At 39.1% G+C, this 19171-nt stretch overlaps 1 protein-coding gene across 2 annotated transcripts in view; it reads left to right on the top strand.

Moving 5' to 3' along the window:
• CTNNAL1 (catenin alpha like 1) overlaps positions 1–19171 on the top strand; it is a 125669-nt gene that overhangs the window by 7842 nt on the left and 98656 nt on the right. For both annotated transcript variants that reach the window (XM_029202769.1, XM_029202770.1), the window contains exons 2-4: positions 9252–9441; positions 15494–15681; positions 17783–17902. In XM_029202769.1, coding sequence (XP_029058602.1) covers positions 9252–9441; positions 15494–15681; positions 17783–17902 — 498 coding nt within the window. The remainder of the gene's footprint in view (positions 1–9251; positions 9442–15493; positions 15682–17782; positions 17903–19171) is intronic.

Here is a 19171-nt window from a genome sequence, read left to right as displayed (position 1 = left end):
TATATCTTCTTTGGAGAAATGTCTATTAAGGTCTTCTGACCATTTTTGGATTGGGTTGTTTGTTTTTTTGTTATTGAGCTGCATGAGCTGCTTGTGAAATTTTGGAGGTTAATCCTTTGTCAGTTACTTCATTTGCAAATATTTTCTCCCATTCTGAGGGTTGTCTTTTCATCTTGTTTATGTTTTCCTTTGCTGTGCAAAAGCTTTGAAGTTTCATTAGGTCCCATTTGTTTATTTTTGTTTTTATTTCCATTTCTCTAGGAGGTGGGTCAAAAAGGATCTTGCTGTGATTTATGTCACAGAGTGTTCTGCCTGTGTTTTGCTCTAGGAGTTTGATAGTGCTTGGCCTTACATTTAGGTCTTTAATCCATTTTGAGTTTATTTTTGTGTATGGTGTTAGGGAGTGTTCTATTTTCATTCTTTTACATGTAGCTGTCCAGTTTTCCCAGCACCACTTACTGAAGAGTCTGTCTTTTCTCCATTGTATATTCTTAACTCCTTTATCAAAGATAAGGTGACCATATGTGCCTGGGTTTATCTCTGGGTTTTCTATCCTGTTCCATTGATCTATATTTCTGTTTTTGTGCCAGTACTATACTGTCTTGATTACTGTAGCTTTGTATTATAGGCTGAATTCCTCCAGCTCTGTTTTTCTTTCTCAAGATTGCTTTGGCGGGGCTTCCCTGGTGGCGCAGTGGTTGAGAGTCCGCCTGCCGATGCAGGGGACACAGGTTCGTGCCCTGGTCCAGGAGGATCCCCCCACAGCTGGGCCCGTGAGCCGTGGCTGCTGATCCTGTGCGTCCGGAGCCTGTGCTCCACAACGGGAGAGGCTACAACAGTGAGAGGCCCGCGTACCGCAAAAACGATTGCTTTGGCTATTCGGGGTCTTTTGTGTTTCCATACAAATTGTGCGATTTTTTGTTCTAGTTCTGTGAAAAATGCCATTGGTAGTTTGATGGGGATTGCATTGAATCTGTAGATTGCTTTGGGTAATATGGTCATTTTCACTATGTTGATTCTTCCAATCCAAGAACATGGTATATCTCTCCATCTGTTTGTATCATCTTTAACTTCTTTCATCAATGTCTTATAGTTTTCTCCATCTCCCTCTGCTATATTTTGGAAGAGTTTTAGAAGGATAGGTGTTAGCTCTTCTGTAAATGTTTGATAGAATTTGCCTGTGAAGCCATCTCGTCTTGGGCTTTTGTTTGTAGGAAGATTTTTAATCACAGTTTCAATTTCAGTGCTTGTGATTGGTCTGTTTATATTTTCTATTTCTTCCTGGTTCAGTCTCGGAAGGTTGTGTTTTTCTAAGAATTTGTCCAGTTTTTCCAGGTTGTCCATTTTATTGGCATATAGTTGCTTGTAGTAGTCTCTCATGATCCTTTGTATTTCTGTAGTGTCAGTTGTTACTTCTTCTTTCTCATTTCTAATTCTGCTGATTTGATTCTTCTCCCTTTTTTTCTTGATTAGTCTCGCTAATGGTTTATCAATCTTGTTTATCTTCTCAAAGAACCAGCTTTTAGTTTTATTGATATTTGCTATCGTTTCTTTCATTTCTTTTTCACTTATTTCTGATATGATCTTTATGATTTCTCTCCTTCTGCTAACTTTGGGGTTTTTTTTTTGTTGTTCTTCTTTATCTAATGCTTTAGGTGTAAGATTAGGTTGTTTATTTGAGATGTTTCTTGTTTCTTGAGGTAGAATTGTACTTCCCGCTTAGAACTGCTTTTGCTGCGTCCCATAGGTTTTGGGTTGTCGTGTTTTCGTTGTCGTTTGTTTCTAGGTATTTTTTTGATTTCCTCTTTGATTTCTTCAGTGATCTCTTGGTTATTTAGTAGCCTATTGTTTAGCCTTCATGTATTTGTATTTTCTACAGATTTTTTCTTGTAATTGATACCTAGTCTCATAGCGTTGTGGTCAGAAAAGATACTTGATATGATTTCAGTTTTCTTAAATTTACCAAGGCTTGATTTGTGACCCAAGGTATGGTCTATCCTGGAGAATGTTCCATGAGCACTTCAGAAGAAAGTATATTCTGTTTCTTTTGGTTGGAATGTCCTATAAATATCAGTCGAGTCCATCTTGTTTAATGTGTCATTTAAGCTTGTGTTTCCTTATTTATTTTCGATGATCTGGCCATTGGTGAAAGTGGAGTGTTCAAGTCCCCTACTTTTGTTGTGTTACTGTCAATTTCCCCTTTTATGGCTGTTAGCATTTGCCTTATGTATTGAGGTACTCCTGTGTTGGGTGCATAAATATTTACAATTGTTTTATCTTCTTCTTGGATTGATCCCTTGATCATTATGTAGTGTCCTTCTTTGTCTCTTGTAATAGTCTTTATTTTAAAGTCTATTTTGTCTGATATGAGAATTGCTATTCCAGCTTTCTTTCAATTTCCATTTGCGTGGAATATCTTTTTCCATCCCCTCACTTTCAGTCTGTATGTGTCCCTAGGTCTGAAGCGGGTCTCTTGTAATCAGCATATGTACGGGTCTTGTTTTTGTATCCATTCAGCCAGTCTGTGTCTTTTGGTTGGAGCATTTAATCCATTTACATTTAAGGTAATTATTGATATGTATGTTCCTGTTACCATTTTCTTAATTGTTTCAGGTTTGTTTTTGTAGATCTTTTCCTTCTCTTGTGTTTCCTGGCTAGAGAATTTCCTTTAGCATTTGTTGTAAAGCTGGCTTGGTGTTGCTGAATTCTCTTAACTTTTGCTTGTCTGTAAAGGTTTTAATTTCTTGGTCGAATCTGAATGATATCCTTGCTGGGTAGAGTAATCTTGGTTGTAGGTTTTTCCCTTTCATCACTTTAAATATGTCCTGTCATCCCTTCTGGTTTACTGAGTTTATGCTGAAAAATCAGCTGATAACCTTATGGGGATTCCCTTGCATGTTATTTGTTGCTTTTCCCTTGCTGCTTTTGATATTTTTTCTTTGTATTTAATTTTTGACAGTTTAATTAATATGTGTCTTGGCGTGTTTCTCTGTGCATTTATCCTGTATTGGACTCTCTGTGCTTCCTGGACTTGATTGACTATTTCCTTTCCCATGTTAGGGAAGTTTTTGACTATAATCTCTTCCAATATTTTCTCAGACCCTTTCTATTTCCCTTCTTTTTTTTTTTTTTTTTTTTTGCGGTATGTGGGCCTCTCACTGTTGTGGCCTCACCCATTGCAGAGCACAGGCTCTGGACACGCAGGCTCAGCGGCCATGGCTCACGGGCCTAGCCGCTCCGCGGCATGTGGGATCTTCCCGGACCAGTGCACGAACTCGCGTCCCCTGCATCGGCAGGCGGACTCTCAACCACTGCGCCACCAGGGAAGCCCTCTCTTCTTCTTCTGGGACCCCTATAATTCTAATGTTGGTACATTTAATATTGTCTCAAATGTCTCTGAGACTGTCCTCAATTCTTTTCATTCTTTTTTCTTTATTCTGCTCCCTGGCAGTTATTTCCACCATTTTATCTTCCAGCTCACTTATCTGTTCTTCTGCCCTAGTTATTCTGCTATTTATTCCTTCTAGAATATTTTTAATTTCAGTGATTGTGTTGTTCATCATTGTTTGCTCTGTAGTTCTTTTAGATACTTGTTAAATGTTTCTTGTATTTTCTCCATTCTGTTTCCAAGACTTTGTATCATCTTTACTATCACTACTCTGAATTCTTTTTCAGGTAGGTTCCCTATTTTGTCTTCATTTATTTGGTCTCGTAGGTTTTTACCTTGCTCCTTTGTCTGTAACATATTTTTTTTGTCATTTCTTTTCTTTTCTTTTTTTTTTTTTTTTTTGATGGGTGGTGCTGTGTTCCTGTCTTACTGGTTGTTTGGCCTGAGACATCCAGCACTGGAGTTCGCAGGCAGTTAGATTGAGCTGGGTCTTGGTGCTGAGATGAGGACCTTTGGGAGGCTTCACTCCGATTGACATTCCCTGGGCTCTGAGGTTCTCTGTTCGTCCAGCGGTTTGGACTCGGAGCCCCCACCATAGGAGCTTGGGCCCAACCTCCGGCCTGGGAAGTAAGATCCTGCAAGGTTCTCTGCCTATGCCCATGGCCCCTGCAGCTCCTTTAGGTGTATGTGGGGAGCAGGCCCCAGCTCTGGGAGCACTCAGCCGTGGGACTTGCCACGCCTCCCCTGATTCTTAACGTAATCCTGGGAGGAAGGAGGCTGTGTAGTGACTGAGAGGCAACTTACTGCCTTTGTGACCTTGGGAAAATTCTTAACCTTTTCAAATTTCAGGTTTTTAATCTGTAAGATGAGGGTAGTAACAGTATCTACCTCACAGAGATGTAAGCATTGATTGAATCAGTACATGTAAAGCACATCAGATAGCGTTTGCTATTGTGCTTAATGTTAAATGTTAACTAGTTTTATTTTTTGCTTGATAAGGAAATGGAAGTTTGGTATCACTTTTGTTAAACTGTGTTTAAGTATGTCTACGTAGAAAGCAAGACTGAAAAGAACTATGCCAAGTTGCTCACAAGGTAGTGGGATTATGGGTCACTTTTATTTCTTAGGGCTTTCCTGTATTACCCCTTCCTGTTTTTAAAAACAATCAACATGTATAACTTTTTGGATCTCCCTTTTAAAGAGTTTGAAAATAATTTTAGGACATATATAGACCTTTTTTCGTGTATAAATTTATTTATTTTATTTATTTATTTTTGGCTGTGTTGGGTCTTCATTGCTGCGCGCGGGCTTTCTCTAGTTGCGGTGAGCAGGGGCGCGGGCTTTCTCTAGTTGCGGTGAGCAGGGGCTACTCTTCGTTGTGGCACGCGAGCTTTTCATTGTGGTGGCTTCTCTTGTTGCAGAGCACGGGCTCTAGGTGCACGGGCTTCAGTAGTTGTGGCATGTGGGCTCAGTAGTTGTGGTTTGCGGGCTTTAGAGCGTAGGCTCAGTTGTTGTGGTCAAGCCGGACCAGGGCTTGAACCTGTGTCCCCTGCATTGGCAGGTGGATTCTTAGCTACTGCGCCACCAGGGAAGTCCCATACATAGACCTTTTAATAAGAAATTTTATAAATTGACTTGGCTCCTCCAAATTCAATTTGAAATGCATACGTGTATTTGGACTGAATATTTTGCAGAGTGCTTTGAGTAAAAGGAAGATAGCCACACCTAATTATGCACTGGGGAGGATGCTTGTAGTGAAAGCAAAATGTGTGTTTCAGAACTGAACAATAGTTGGTATTTTAGCCTAATTGCAGGATCTTTTCTTTACAACTGAAAAGTCTAAACTTTATAAAGGATTTAATAAAAACAACTTAAACTTCTTTTCTCCAGTTTCTTCCAACATGGTTGTTTGGAACAGTCAGTGGTGGTCAAGCTCTCTGTTCTCCAGGTGATAGATACTAAGAGTTCCCTAGGATGTATCAGGTGTGGAGAAGGACTAAGCTGGTGCTCATAGTATTCATATTTGTTTCCCTGCTTCCCATAACCCATAGTTATCCTCAAAATTCAACCATAGAAACACTTCTTTGATGGACTACCTAGTAATTTTAGGTAATATTTTATCTTGAAGAAAGTATTTTTCCCTCCAAAAACAAAAACACTCAAAAAACCCAGGAAGATTGAAAAGCTCCACTAAAGCAAAGAGTATGGGGTGGACTTTGGTGTCAGATAAACCTGGGTTCAAATTCTAAACTAGGCCGTTTCTTAGCTGTGTAAGCCAAGTACTTAATTTCACTCAGTCTCAGTTTTCTTATCTTGAATAGTATGTAAGGATTAAATAAGAGAGCTAATGATAATATGCCTCTGAGTACTTAAACTGGGTACTATGTTAAATATGATACCACATCATTTTCTTTAATCCTCTTGTCAGTTGAGAAGTCAGAGGCAGGGAAGTTAGGTTGGCTAAGTGGTGAAGAGGCTAGGCTCTTGAGTTAGAGTATCTGGATTTAAATCTTAAATCTCCTACTCTTCTTGATGTCTAATTTCCTTACTCTCCATGCTGTCTAGTTTTCTCATTTCTGAAATGGGGATGATATTAGTACCTATTTCATTGGGATTTTGTGGGGCATTATAATGTAGTACTTAAAAGTGTGGTCTCTGCCAGCGTTATCCTGATACCAAAGCCAGATAAGGACACTATAAAGGAAAAAACCAAACCAAAACAACAACAGCAAAAAACTATAGGCCAATATCCCTGATGAATACAGATGCAAAAATTATTAACAAAATACTAGCAAACCGAATTCAGTAGCACATTAAATGGATCATACACCATTATCAAGTGGGATTTATCCCTGGGTTGCAAGGATGGTTCAATATACGCAAATCAATAAATGTGATACACCACATTAATAAAATGAAGGAAAAATTATATAATCATCACAATACGTGCAGAAAAAGCATCTGACAAAATTTAACATTCTTTCATGATGGAGTATATAAAGAATGTACCTCAACATAATAAAGGCCATATATTATAAGCTCACAGCTAACATCATTCTCAACAGTGAAATGTTGAAAGCTTTTTCTCTAACGTCAGGAACAAGACAAGGGTGTCCATTCTCACCAGTCCTATTCAATATAGTACTGGAAGTGTTAGCCAGAGCAGTCAGGCAACAAAAAGGCATAAAAGGCATCAAAGTCAGAAAGGAAGAAGTAAAATTATCTCCATTTGCAGATAACATGATCTTATATATAAGGAAATCCTAAAGACTCCACCAAAAAACTGTCAGAACTAATAAACAAATTCCTAAAGTTGCAGGCTAAAAAAATCAACATGCAGAAATTGGTGTTGTGTTTCTATACACTAAAAACAAAATATCTGAAAAAGAAATAAAATGGTACTATTTACAATAGCATCAAAAATGATAAAATACTTAAGAATAAATTTAACCAAGGAGGTGAAAGATCGGTACATTGAACACTCTAAAACTTTGATGAAAGAAATTGAAGAAGACACAAGTAAATGGAAAGATAAGCCATGTTCATAGGTCAGGAGAATTAGTATTAAAATGTCCATGCTACCCAAAGCTATCTATAGCTTCAGTGCAATTCCTATCAAAATTGCAATGGCATTTTTAACAGAAATAGAAAAACAATCCTGAAATTTGTATGGAAGCACCAAGACCCCAACTAGCCAAGACATCCTGAGAAACAGGAAAAAAGCTGGAGGCATCACAGTTCCTGATTTCAAACTATACTACAAAGCTATAGTAATTAAACAGTATGGGACTGGCATTAAAATAGACACATGGTCCACTGGAACAAAATCCAGAGCCCATGCATACATAGTAAACTAATATTTGACAAGGGAGCCAAGAATACTCAATGGGTAAAGGATAGCTTCTTCAATAAATGATTTGGGAAAACTGGATAATCCCATGTAAAAGAATGAAATGGGACCCTTATCTTATACCACTCACAAAAATTAACTTGAAATGGATTAAAGACTTAAGTGTAAGACCCAAAGCCATAAAACTCCTAGACAAAAACATAGGGAGAAAATCTCCTTGACATTGGTCTTGGCAATGATTTTGGGATATGACATCAAAAGCACAAGTAACAAAAGCAAAAATGGACAAGTTGGACTACATCAGTCTAAAAAGCTTCTGTACAGCAAACAATCTGATTTTAAAATGAGCAGAGGAACTGAATAGACATTTTTCAAAAGACATACAGATGGCCAACAGGTACATGAAAAAATGCTTAAAATCACCAATCACCAGGGAAATTCAAGTCAAAACTACAATGAGATATTACCTCACATCTGTTAAAATTGACTGTCATCAGAAAGATGAGATAAGTGATGGTGGGGATGTGGAGAAAAGAGAATGCTTGTGCACTGTTGGTGGGAATGTAAGTTGGTGCAGCCACTATGGAAAAGAGTATGAAGATTCCTCAAAAAATTTTAAAAATAGAACTACCATATGATCCAGCAATCCCACTTCCTTCATAGAAGGAAGATCAACTAATCTCAGGTAGCTACACAGATACTTTCTATCACATTGTCCTATTTTAATATTTTGCATAGCATTTACATTAATTTTTTTTTTAACGTATGTGTGTAATTATTGTGTCTCCCCTCACCCCACTAGAATGTAAGGTCCATGAGAATATGGGCCTTTTCTTCCTTGTTCATTGCTGTTTCATCATTGCCTAGAATTTTGTTTGACATATGATAGGTGTGCAACAAATACATTTTGTACAATTGGATTATTGTTATTTTGATAGACTGTAAACAGAATAAGGGTAGGATTGTGCTAGTCTTCTTCAGTGATGCATCCTCAGGACCTGGATTCTAGGAAATTTTCAAAATTTGGAAGATAATATTATAGATGAGGAAATTTAGAGAGATTAAGTACATTTCCCTAGGTCATTTAGTTAGTAATGGCAGAGCCAAGGCTCAAACCCAGGCCTTCCTGACTCTAAATTATTAATACCATAACACATAAAGCGCTTGGCACGTAGTTGCCACTCAAAGGGCAAGTCCCTTCCTCTTCTCTTAATTCACTATTCTGGTCTTTGTTAATATATTTATATAAATCATTTCAAAGTTATACACAGTGGACATGTACCATTTGGGATTTATATTTTTCATGTGACATTCTTTAAATATTTTCATATGTCACTATAGTTCAGGTACTAATTTTCTAGGACATTTTGAAGATTTGTATTTGTTTCAACCAGCTTAACTTGTCACCTTTTATATTTTATTTCAGGGCCTGGAGTCAAGTGTTAAAGCTCTTGGTATTTCGTTTACTTTGAGTCTGCAACAAAACTGAGAGAAGTATAAAACATAGATTATAGTGGTCCTTCTAAAGTGTAAACAAGTATGGTTCATGTACCATTTTGTACAACCTACACACTGTGCTAGGCAGTGGAGTGGAATGCGCGGTGAAGCAGATGCTGTCTCTGCTCTCGCAGTAGCTCAAGTCACAGTAGAGGAATCTAGACCTGACGTGCTTTGGTTTTATGTGGATTCTTTGAATGTAATGATCCACCTTCTCCTACTTTTCTCCTGTCTTTAAGATTTGTTGAAATGTCTGGAGGGCTTATAGAACTGTGTGCCCTGGATAACTGCCTTCAGGTAAACTTAGAATTGTTATTAATGGAAATGTTGTCCTCAGGAGGGTTGCAAGATGATTTGCTCGTTGTCTTTGGGTTGAAGCATTAAAACTATCAATTAATTTAGTGTATTAGGCTAGTGTAGTATGCTGGGCTTAATTTTCTTGGCCATTGTGATACAGCTTTAAAAAAAAGTATTGAGATAAAATTTAAGCAGGTTGCTTTTATCTTTTATTTTTAGATCACCACACTTATTAATCATAAAGATAATACCAAAAAGTCTGATAAAACTCTGCAAGCAATTCAGCGTGTAGGACAAGCCGTAAACTTGGCAGTTGGAAGATTTGTTAAAGTAGGGGAAGCTATAGCCAATGAAAACTGGGACTTGAAAGAAGAAATAAATATTGCCTGTATTGAAGCTAAACAAGCAGGTATGTTAAAGCCTATTTATACCAATTTTATTGCTTTGGATATCATGACAAATTATTGTCTTATTTTGAGTAAAGATGTGTACTGTGTTTTAGCCCTTTTATTACTGATGCCTGGGTCATTAAAGCCCTAGATTAGCGTCCAGGAATATTGACTTTCTCTTGGATTAAGTCCTAAATCTGAAACATTGAGTTCTTTCACTGGGCAGGGTAGAAGCCCACCATCCTGGCCATCAGCCATTGAATGCAAGAGGTATAGAAGGAACATGAGGCATGGACTCTACTGTCAAGGAGCATATTAGCCTATTTGCCATCATGTAGGAAATGGAAATAAAAATAAGCCTGTTCCTGTCTCTACAGCAGACAAATCTGACTTCAGATTTCCTGATGTCTCACAAGTCTATAACTGGTGGCATAGAAGTTTGAGAGAACCTGGGGAGTTTTGACAGATACAGATAATTCAGCTTTGTTAAAGTGTCATTTATCCACCTATTCTTTAAATAAATATTTACTCAGTGCTGGCCATATGCCAGGCATTCTTCTAGACCAGAGGGATATAGCCACATAGAAATCAGATGTATAAAGTCTGCCCTCGTGGAGCTTGCATTCTAGTGAGGGAGACCATAAACAAATGAATAAATAGATATGTGCATAAGGACAGGTGGCGACAGTTATCATGGAGAAAATGGTAAAGCAGAATAAGGGTTAGGAGACCAAAGGAGGTATATTTTAGGGAGGGCAGGGTTTTTCAACTTTGATGCCGTTGACATTTTGGGCTTGATAATTCTTTGTTGGGGGTGCGGGCTGCCCCGAGCATTGTACAGTCCCTAACTTCTACCTATCAGATGCCTGTAAATCCCTTCTTCCCCCATTGTGACAGCCAAAAATGTCTTGACATTGCCAGATGTCCTCTGAGGGATCAAAATGGCCCCCCCAGTTGAGAACTACTGAAATCGGGGGGTGGAGTCAGGAAATCTGTCTAAGGAAGTAACACTGAAGCAGAGACTGCAGTGAAGTGAGGACCCCAACTATATGAGTATCTGGGGGAAGGACATTCCAGGCAAGGAGAAGAGCAAGAACAGGTATGGCTTTCTAGGCAAAGATAGGAACTTTGGGCCGTGTTCTAAGTGTCACAGTGGGGCTAGTGGAAGGTTTTGTGCAGGATGGTGACATAATCTCATTTATATTTTAAAAGGATCCCTGGTGGCTGCTGTAGGGAGAATAGATTTTAGGAGGTATGGGGGTGGAATCAGAGACCAGTTAGGAGGCTGTTGTAGTGGTTCAGGTGATAGACGATGGTGACTTAGACCCAGTGATAGCACTTGAGGTGGTGAAAAGGAGTTGCATTTGGTTATATTGAAAACGTGGAGCTGGTAGGATTTGCTGATAGCTTGGATGTGGGATGTGATGGGAAGAAGAGTCATGGATAACTCCAAGGTTTGATGGGTAAATGGTGGTGCTCTTAATTGAGATGGGCAACCCTGAGAGAGGAGCAGGTATGTTTGGAGGGTCATCATGGGGCGAAGGGAGTGGGTGAGATAAGGCCAAGTAATGTGGAGGGGCCAACCAGGCAATACGTGGCCCTAATGTTATATGAATGACTTCAGGTACTATTCTATACTTGATAGATTGAGGAATTTGGGGCCAGCTGAAAGACAATAAATTTGTGTTAGAAATCTTTCTGGTAGTACGGAGGAAATGAACAAATGAGGGTTGATTGAGAGAGAGTTGAGACTAAAGGCAGAGAGATTAATGTGGAAGCTTTTCCAGTAAACCAGGCTAAACCAAGACAGTGTGTTAGGGATATGAAAACCAGAAAGAGTACACTAAATATTCACTAAGATGATTAAATGATAGAACTTGGTTATTGGCTAAAGCAAAGGGAGGATTCTGACTTGACTCTTGGGTTTCTAGCCATCACTAAGATATAGAATAGATTTTATGTAGGGAAGGGGGATGGCCTTATTCTATTCATAATTTATGTTTTGCCTACATATTAAAAGAGATTTAAGGGAATTCCCTGGTGGTCCAGTGGTTAGGACTCAGTGCTTTCACTGCTGTGGCCCGGGTGCAATCCCTGCTCGGGGAACTAAGATCCTGCAAGCCGTAGGGTGTAGCAAAAAAAAAAAAAAAAAAGAGAGAGAGATGTAAAATAGTTAACAATTAAACATATGTTTAATAAACCCATTAAAATAGGAGATGAAAATAAATATACTAGAAACTTTGGCCAACATTGTTACTCTAATTAAACATGAAGTTTATCTTTGTACTTCCTGGAAAGCAAGACAAGAAATGTGGGAAAGAAGGGGTTATATAATTCTCATTGTTTGTTGAAAGGAAACAAACCAGCCTGTCAAGAGGAAAGTGACTTTTTTTCCTGGAACTAAATTGTGTGGGCACTTATACAGGAGACATTATTACATAATGCCGTGGGCAATTCAACAGAAAACGTAGAGATGTTTTTCATGTTACTGTTTCTTAAGCAGACCCTTAATTAAAGCAAGAGTAAGGGTTTTTAAAAGAAAGGGCAGCCTGAGTCCTCAGCTGATTGGCTTCGTAGCATGTCCCTGTGCTCAGCGTAAGGTGAGAAGAGGATGTGTACACCTACCCCAGCACCGTAGACTGTGCTGCCCTGCGCGTCCTGTAAGCCTAGGAGCTCCATGCAGGTGCCTTTTGGATGCTGTCTGGTGTCATGGGCTGCTCCTGTTGTCTCTTCTCACGTGAAGTGCCCTTTCCCTTCTTGAGAACTGCCTCTTACGGTCACTCAGATAATATAATGAGAATGGTGCCTCCTGGAGGATATGGAAGCCTTATTTTCTCTTAACGTATACAAATTTAAGACTTAAGTCACTCCTGGAATGTTTCTAGCCCACTCAGCTCATAGTAGTCATTTTCTCCTTTGGACCATTTAATATTCATTTGAGGGGAATAATGTAAAGTAGTGATAAAGAACTGTGGCTTTGGAGTCAATCCCAACTCTTCCACTTGCTAGCAGTGTGATATTGGGCAAGCTACTAAACTTTTTTAAACCTCAGTTTTCTAATCTATAAAGTGGGGATATTGTTAGTGTTTATAGCAGTGTTTTGACATAATGCATGTATGCATTTGGCACATAGAAAGTGCTCTAAATATTAGTTGTCATTGTAATGATTATTTCTAACTTTTCATTCCCTGTGTTGAACTTTTGCATTGTGTTTTTACTTTTTTCTAATTGAGGTATATTTGACACACAACATTATATTAGTTTCAGGTATACAATGTAATGATGAGATATTTGCATATATTGTGAAATGATCACCGCAGTAGGTCTAGTTAACATTCACACATAGTTACAAGATTTTTTTTTCTTGCAGTGAGAACTTAAGATTTACTCTATAGCAGCTTTCAAATATGCAATACAGTATTATTAACTATGGTTGCCAGGCTGTGCAATACATCCCATGACTTATTTAGCTTATAACTAGAAGTTTGTACCTTTTGAGTCCACCCATTTTGTCCACCCCGCAACTGTTTTTACTTTTTACTTGGCTTCTAGTCAAGTTTTACATTTTCTGTGGGCACTCAATAAATATTTGTATTTGACCGACTTTGAGTTTTTGCTTTAAGACACAACACTAACTAGTTACATATAACAAGTTAAAAATTGACAACCATGAAACTATAAGGCAGCTTTGTGACTTTTCCAGGGAACTAATTTCTGAACAGTCTATACTTGGAACAACTTTATAATGTTAAGGAAGCATTTAACTTTGTTGGTGGAGCTAACCAAATGTTACCGTCCCACATACTTAGGGCTAAATGCCTGGGGTTTAGTCAGAAAAAGGAAAGGTTAAATAACGCCATATGGGCAAGCTCGTATGTAGTATCTTTGATGACTGAGAGCTACTGGAAAAAGTAACATTTTCCAGGGGTGCAGAGGAAACATTTTTATACTTCTTGCTATTACAAAGTGATACTTTTCCTCTTGCTCCTTTCTCTGTACGTTAAAGTTTAATTCTAACCTCTTTCTTCTCTTCATATTTGCTATATAAACTTTGTATTAGTTACCTATTGCTGTGTAAAAACTTAGCAACTTAAAACCACAAACATTTTATTCCCTCACATAGTTTCTGAGGGTCAGAAATCAGGGAGTAGCTTAACCAGCTGGTTCTGGTTCAGCATCTCTCATGAAGTTGCACTCAGGGTGTTGGCTGGGCCTGCAGGTTTGGCTGGATTGCAGGATCTGTTTTCAAGCTCCCTCTCTTGGTTATTGGCAAGCTTCACATTTTTGCTGGCTCTTGACCAGAGGCCTCCGATTCTCCCCATGTATGCCTCTCTGCAGTAGTGGCTGCGTGCAACATGGTAAATGGCTTCCCTCAGAGAGAGCAACCAAGATGGCAACCTCAGAGTCTTTAACAACCTAAGGTTGGGTGTAGCATACTGTCACTTCTGCCATACCAACCCTGGTATCCTGTGGGAGGAGAGAACACAAGGATGAAAATACCAGGAGGTGGGGACCATTGGGAGCCATCTTGGAGGCTGGCTACCACAGACTTCATCTGTTTGTAGAACTTCAGCTGTTGTCATGTTATGTAACCACTCCATATGAAATGGCTTATCTTTTGGGTTTTCCTGTATCATTTCAAATTCCGATTGTCTGAAACTAAATTTATCATCTCCCTTCCCATGCCCTTCTGACTTTTTTAAGTGACTTAGGTTTACAACCTTGAAGCCAATTTTTTCACTTTTCCTTTCCTTCCTATCACTGTTAAGGTCCTAATTTTATATTTTGTTCCCTCAGTATCTCCCGAATCATCTTTTTTATATTCCTATGGCTGTCATCCTAGTAAGTTCCTTACTGCTTCACACTCACAATTAAAATAGCTGCCTGGTTAGTAGCCTGTCTCTGAATCTCTCCTTTCTAGTCCATTTTATATGCTTCTATCAGACTAATCTTCCTGAATCCTGACTCATTATGTCATACCTTGTGATATGTCCATTAAAATTCAGATAATTTTTCACCTCTTGGGTGTATGTAATAATTTGACAAGAGGGCTTTTGTGAGAAAATCAATCCATTATGTACTCAGACTTATTTACGACTTAAAAATGATCTTGAACATTACAAGATGATGAAAAGTTTATTTTTTTAAACTTTTAAATTTAAACAGTAAGGTTTGGGAAAAAGTTACAGTCTGGTTTAATTTGGGGGGACAAGAAATATTTGAATTGTTTTATTGATGGATAATTGCTATTACAGAAATCAAAAGATTTTCATAGCAACAATGAAGAAGAGACTTTTTTTTTTTTTTTTGCAGTTCGCGGGCCTCTCACTGTTGTGGCCTCTCCCATTGCGGAGCACAGGCTCCGGATGCGCAGGCGCAGCGGCCATGGCTCACGGGCCCAGCCGCTCCGCGGCATGTGGGATCTTCCCGGACCGGGACACGAACCCGTGTCCCCTGCATCGGCAGGCGGACTCTCAACCACTGTGCCACGAGGGAAGCCCGAGGGATGTTTTTTCTAGGCCCACTTTTCACTGAGGATGTCTCCTGCTGGGGCCCAAAGTCTTGTCTTCTCTCCCTGCATATCCATAAAAACCCAAACCCCTTCAGGTTGTGGAGATGGGCAGTGACACCCACCGCCAGCCCTGCCCCCCTGATGCTCCCTCTATCCCCTCAGCCCTAGCCAAAGCCTGGGCAGCTGCTTACTTCTCTGCTTTTAGGTTCTTCCTTGGTTATTGGTTCCTGGGATCTCTCTTTCTTGACCTTATAGAGCAGGAGGCTTTTGGGATCATGTAGTTTGCCATACCGCTGGAAACAAAAGTTATAATATTTTTCAAACTCGATGAATGTAACAGTTTTTCACAATTCTTAGGAATGTACCATTATTTTGCCATTAGAGAACCTTATATGATCATCCTTAGGTTCATCAAGAAGAAGCTATTTCTTATTCCTGAAATAAGACTCCAAAGTTGAGTTTCTGCCCATTGAGCACATTACCTTAAAGTCTGGATTTTAATTTGTGTGACTTATTCCCAGTTTAACCCCCCACCCCCCACCCTTTGCCTTTCTTCTTAGGAGAAACAATTGCAGCGCTCACAGATATGAGCAGCTTGAATCGTCCAGAATCTGATGGCCAGATCACAATTTTTACAGATAAAACAGGAGTTATAAAAGCTGCAAGATTACTTCTTTCTTCAGTGACAAAAGTGTTATTGCTGGCAGACCGAGTAGTCATTAAGCAGATAATAAGGTCAAGAAATAAGGTACTTACCTTTCTAATGTTTCTACTTGTGTCTTTCAGGGTTGTTCAAAAAGTTTTTTCTTTTCTTTTTTAGGTTAACTGCAGGTAATTCAGCAATGCTTATCTGTTTTAATTGTTTATTATTCTAATTGTCTACAGTTTAAAAGTGATGCTTCATCTATACCTGTAATTCCTAAATGTATATACTGGGCTCAAACTTTTGAATGCAAATAACATTTCTTCTCAGAAAACCATTATCTACTTGTTGAGGTTTATTGGTGAAAACTTTTCATGTGTACAAATGTGGGAAGAAAAGCTGAACACCATGACAATGTATGTAGTAGAAACCTAGCTGATAAAAATACTGAATTCCGGGCTTCCCTGGTGGCGCAGTGGTTGAGAGTCCGCCTGCCACCGCAGGGGACACGGGTTCGTGCCCCAGTCCGGGAAGATCCCACATGCCGTGGAGCGGCTGGGCCCATGAGCCATGGCCGCTGAGCCTGCGCGTCCGGAGCCTGTGCTCTACAACGGGAGAGGCCACAGCAGTTGAGAGGCCTGCGAACCGCAAAAAAAAAAAAAAAAAAAAAAAGCTGAATTCCTCAGTGCCTTTTTTTCCCCCAAGTCAGACAGTAACAATTTATATGCTTCAGAAAAAGCTCAATTACCTGAAACCACACTTATCCACATTATAAAATTTCTGTATGCAAAGTTCCTAAATATTACTTAATAATCATAAAATTTAGAGAATAGATTTTAACTCTTCCAGTCTAGACGTCTTTCAGTCTCTCAGATAATGGCCATGCTTCTCCGTCAATAGGGAAGCCAGGGTGTGTACAATTATTTATTTATTTATTTATTTAGCTGCGAGTCTTAGTTGTGGCAGGCGGGATCTTCGTTGTGGCATGTGGGATCTTTTAGTTGTGGCATGTGGACCTCTTAGTTGTGGCACGCAGACTCTGAGTTGCAGCATACATACGGGATCTATTTCCCTGACCAGGGATGAACCCGGGCCCCCTGCATTGGGAGCGCGGAATCTTACCCACTGGACCACTAGGGAAGTCCCAATCACTTCTTTCCCTGGATAATCCCCTAGGCAAAGAGGAGGGCAGTCAGCCAGGGAAGGGATCCTCCCACTGACCTGAGGACAAAACTACCTGGCTAGTATTGAGTGAATTGAAAAGTGTAAGTTTAAAGAGAAAAAGAAATTGGAGAGGTGAGTCGGACAGTGCTAGAGGAATAGGAACAAACCTTCCTCTCTTTGGGAGACGGAGGTTCTGCTCAGTGGTGGCAATCTGCCTTATCTACGTTAGTTGCCTAGGCTTCCTGAGCTGCTGGGCAGATTAACATGCCAAATATCCATCATATCCTCATTAAAAATAAGTAAACACAGGCTATCTGTGTTTTCCTTACCTATCTTGGTCTGACTAAAACTAATCCAGTACTGTTATTTTAGAGAAAAGTATTTGAAAATATGTTTCACATCTATTTACTTCTAAATATCAAGAAAATACATAACGTTCTCTGTTGGCTGTGTTACAAACATGCTCTCTATCTACTCCTGGCTGCCCAAAGCTTCTTGGCAATTAACTGATTCACCACAGGCAGTTTCTGACTGATGCAAACTTTTCCTACTCTTGAAGTCCCTAATCGCCCTTTCCACTCCTCACTAGGCGGGTGACCTTCCCTCCACTTTTCTGAGGAGGATGGGGTTCCCCCAATTCTGGTTCACTGAACCTTAAAGCTTCTGTGTATCATCTTTTATCCTCGTCCGCCTCCTACATCTATGAAGATTTGATTACCTTAGTCCTGCCCATTCCCGCCTTCTCCAGACCTTGCTGCATAAATGATCTCTTGCATATTTAGTCATTTCCTTCACTTTTTCCTTTAATTTTCAAGTAAGCCCAAGTCTTCCCATCCTAAAAAGAAATCATTCCCTAGATGATTCTAACCTTTGAATCTGCATCTACTTCTCTGAGTCCTTTCTTCTCTGTCTTTTCCTCGGACTCTTTCTCAACTTCCCCCTAGAATTTAGAACTTCTCTTTTGTTCCTCTCTTGGCTCAGGTTTGATGTCTCAGTCTCTTTCACATCTAAACCTGATAATAAAATAATGTCTGTTTTGCAGGTTCTTGCAACTATGGAAAGACTGGAGAAAGTGAACAACTTTCAAGAGTTTGTCCAAATATTCAGTCAATTTGGAAATGAAATGGTGGAGTTTGCACATCTTACTGGAGATAGACAAAATGTATGTGTTTACCATATTTAAAAATCTTGAGATTTTTCAGTTTGGATAGAGGTGTGATCTTTGTGATCATTTGGGTTGGTTTTTTTGCTTATTAAATCTATAACCTTGCTCTTGAAAGCCTTTCATAAATAAGCCAGGATAAAGTAAATAGATCTGTATGCCTTTTTTTGCTCACAGATAACAGTTAAATATTTTCCCACCTCACACACTGGGAAAGGTCATACTTGCCTTCAAGCCCCAATTCAAGTACTTCCTCTTTCACAGAACTTTCCATTTGACTCTTCTACAAGGGCTCAGGCAAATAAATGAGTCATCATACATATCCTGATAGTATTTTGTTATATAGCTCTTATTATTCTTTTTGTAATTTGTTATATATTATTCTGTTATTTTATCTTTCTATAATTGTTCTATATTAGATTAATAGTAATAACCCAAGCATTGGGTGATTTGCATTGGCTATATGTTAGCTACTTAATATTCATTATTTCATTTAATTCTCAGAACATCCGTGTAAGGTAGGTATTGTTATTACTGTTTCACATGTGAGGAAACTGAACTTGAGAAGATAATAAAGTTTCCCAAGGTCACTTTTCTAGCAGGTTGAACTCAATTATGTCTGATTCTAAAGCCTGTAGTTTTCAAACTGCACCATGATATTAGGTCTTTGTAGGTCTGTTCCCCAATTCAGACTGTAAGTTCTGAAGTTTAGGGAGGTAGAAAACCATGTCAAATCCAGGATTGACTTTTTCTTGTTGTTGGGGTACTTGTGCATGAATTTATCCTGTCAAGTTAAATATATAATTGATCACTTCTTGAGATGCTTTGGTATAGTCCCATAGGCCATGGTTTGGGGCGTGAACTTTCCTGGTTGTAGCTGGAGTTGGAAGGTGGGTATTGGCCAGGAAAGTGGCAGCCTGGATTATATGCTTCACTTAGTGCTTCTTGGACATCTGGGTTTAATGAGGCCTATGTGTCGTCCTGTGGACCAGCCCTCTAACAGATTGAGATGCCACCTTTTTGGATCACTTGCTATCACCATACAATATATGGTGTAATGTATGGCTTACAAGTGTTATGTATACACACTTGATGCATTGTCAACTAGACCCACAGGTTTTTTTGCTAGAAGTCCTGTCCAGTATGTTAAAGACAAGGAATGGATGGAAATTTTAGAAGTGACCTCAACCTTTATTTTTGAAAGATGCTCCTAATGGATGATAATCACATGTAGGATACAGTCCTTTGGAATGTTACCTTGTGACCTGA

This window comes from Monodon monoceros, unplaced genomic scaffold (genome assembly GCF_005190385.1).
Source record: "Monodon monoceros isolate NGI ecotype Baffin Bay Population unplaced genomic scaffold, NGI_Narwhal_1 Super_Scaffold_5, whole genome shotgun sequence".
NCBI classification, from domain to species: Eukaryota; Metazoa; Chordata; class Mammalia; order Artiodactyla; family Monodontidae; genus Monodon; species Monodon monoceros.
Note: the sequence above shows the minus strand (reverse complement) of the source record. Positions and strands in the feature narration are given on the sequence as shown.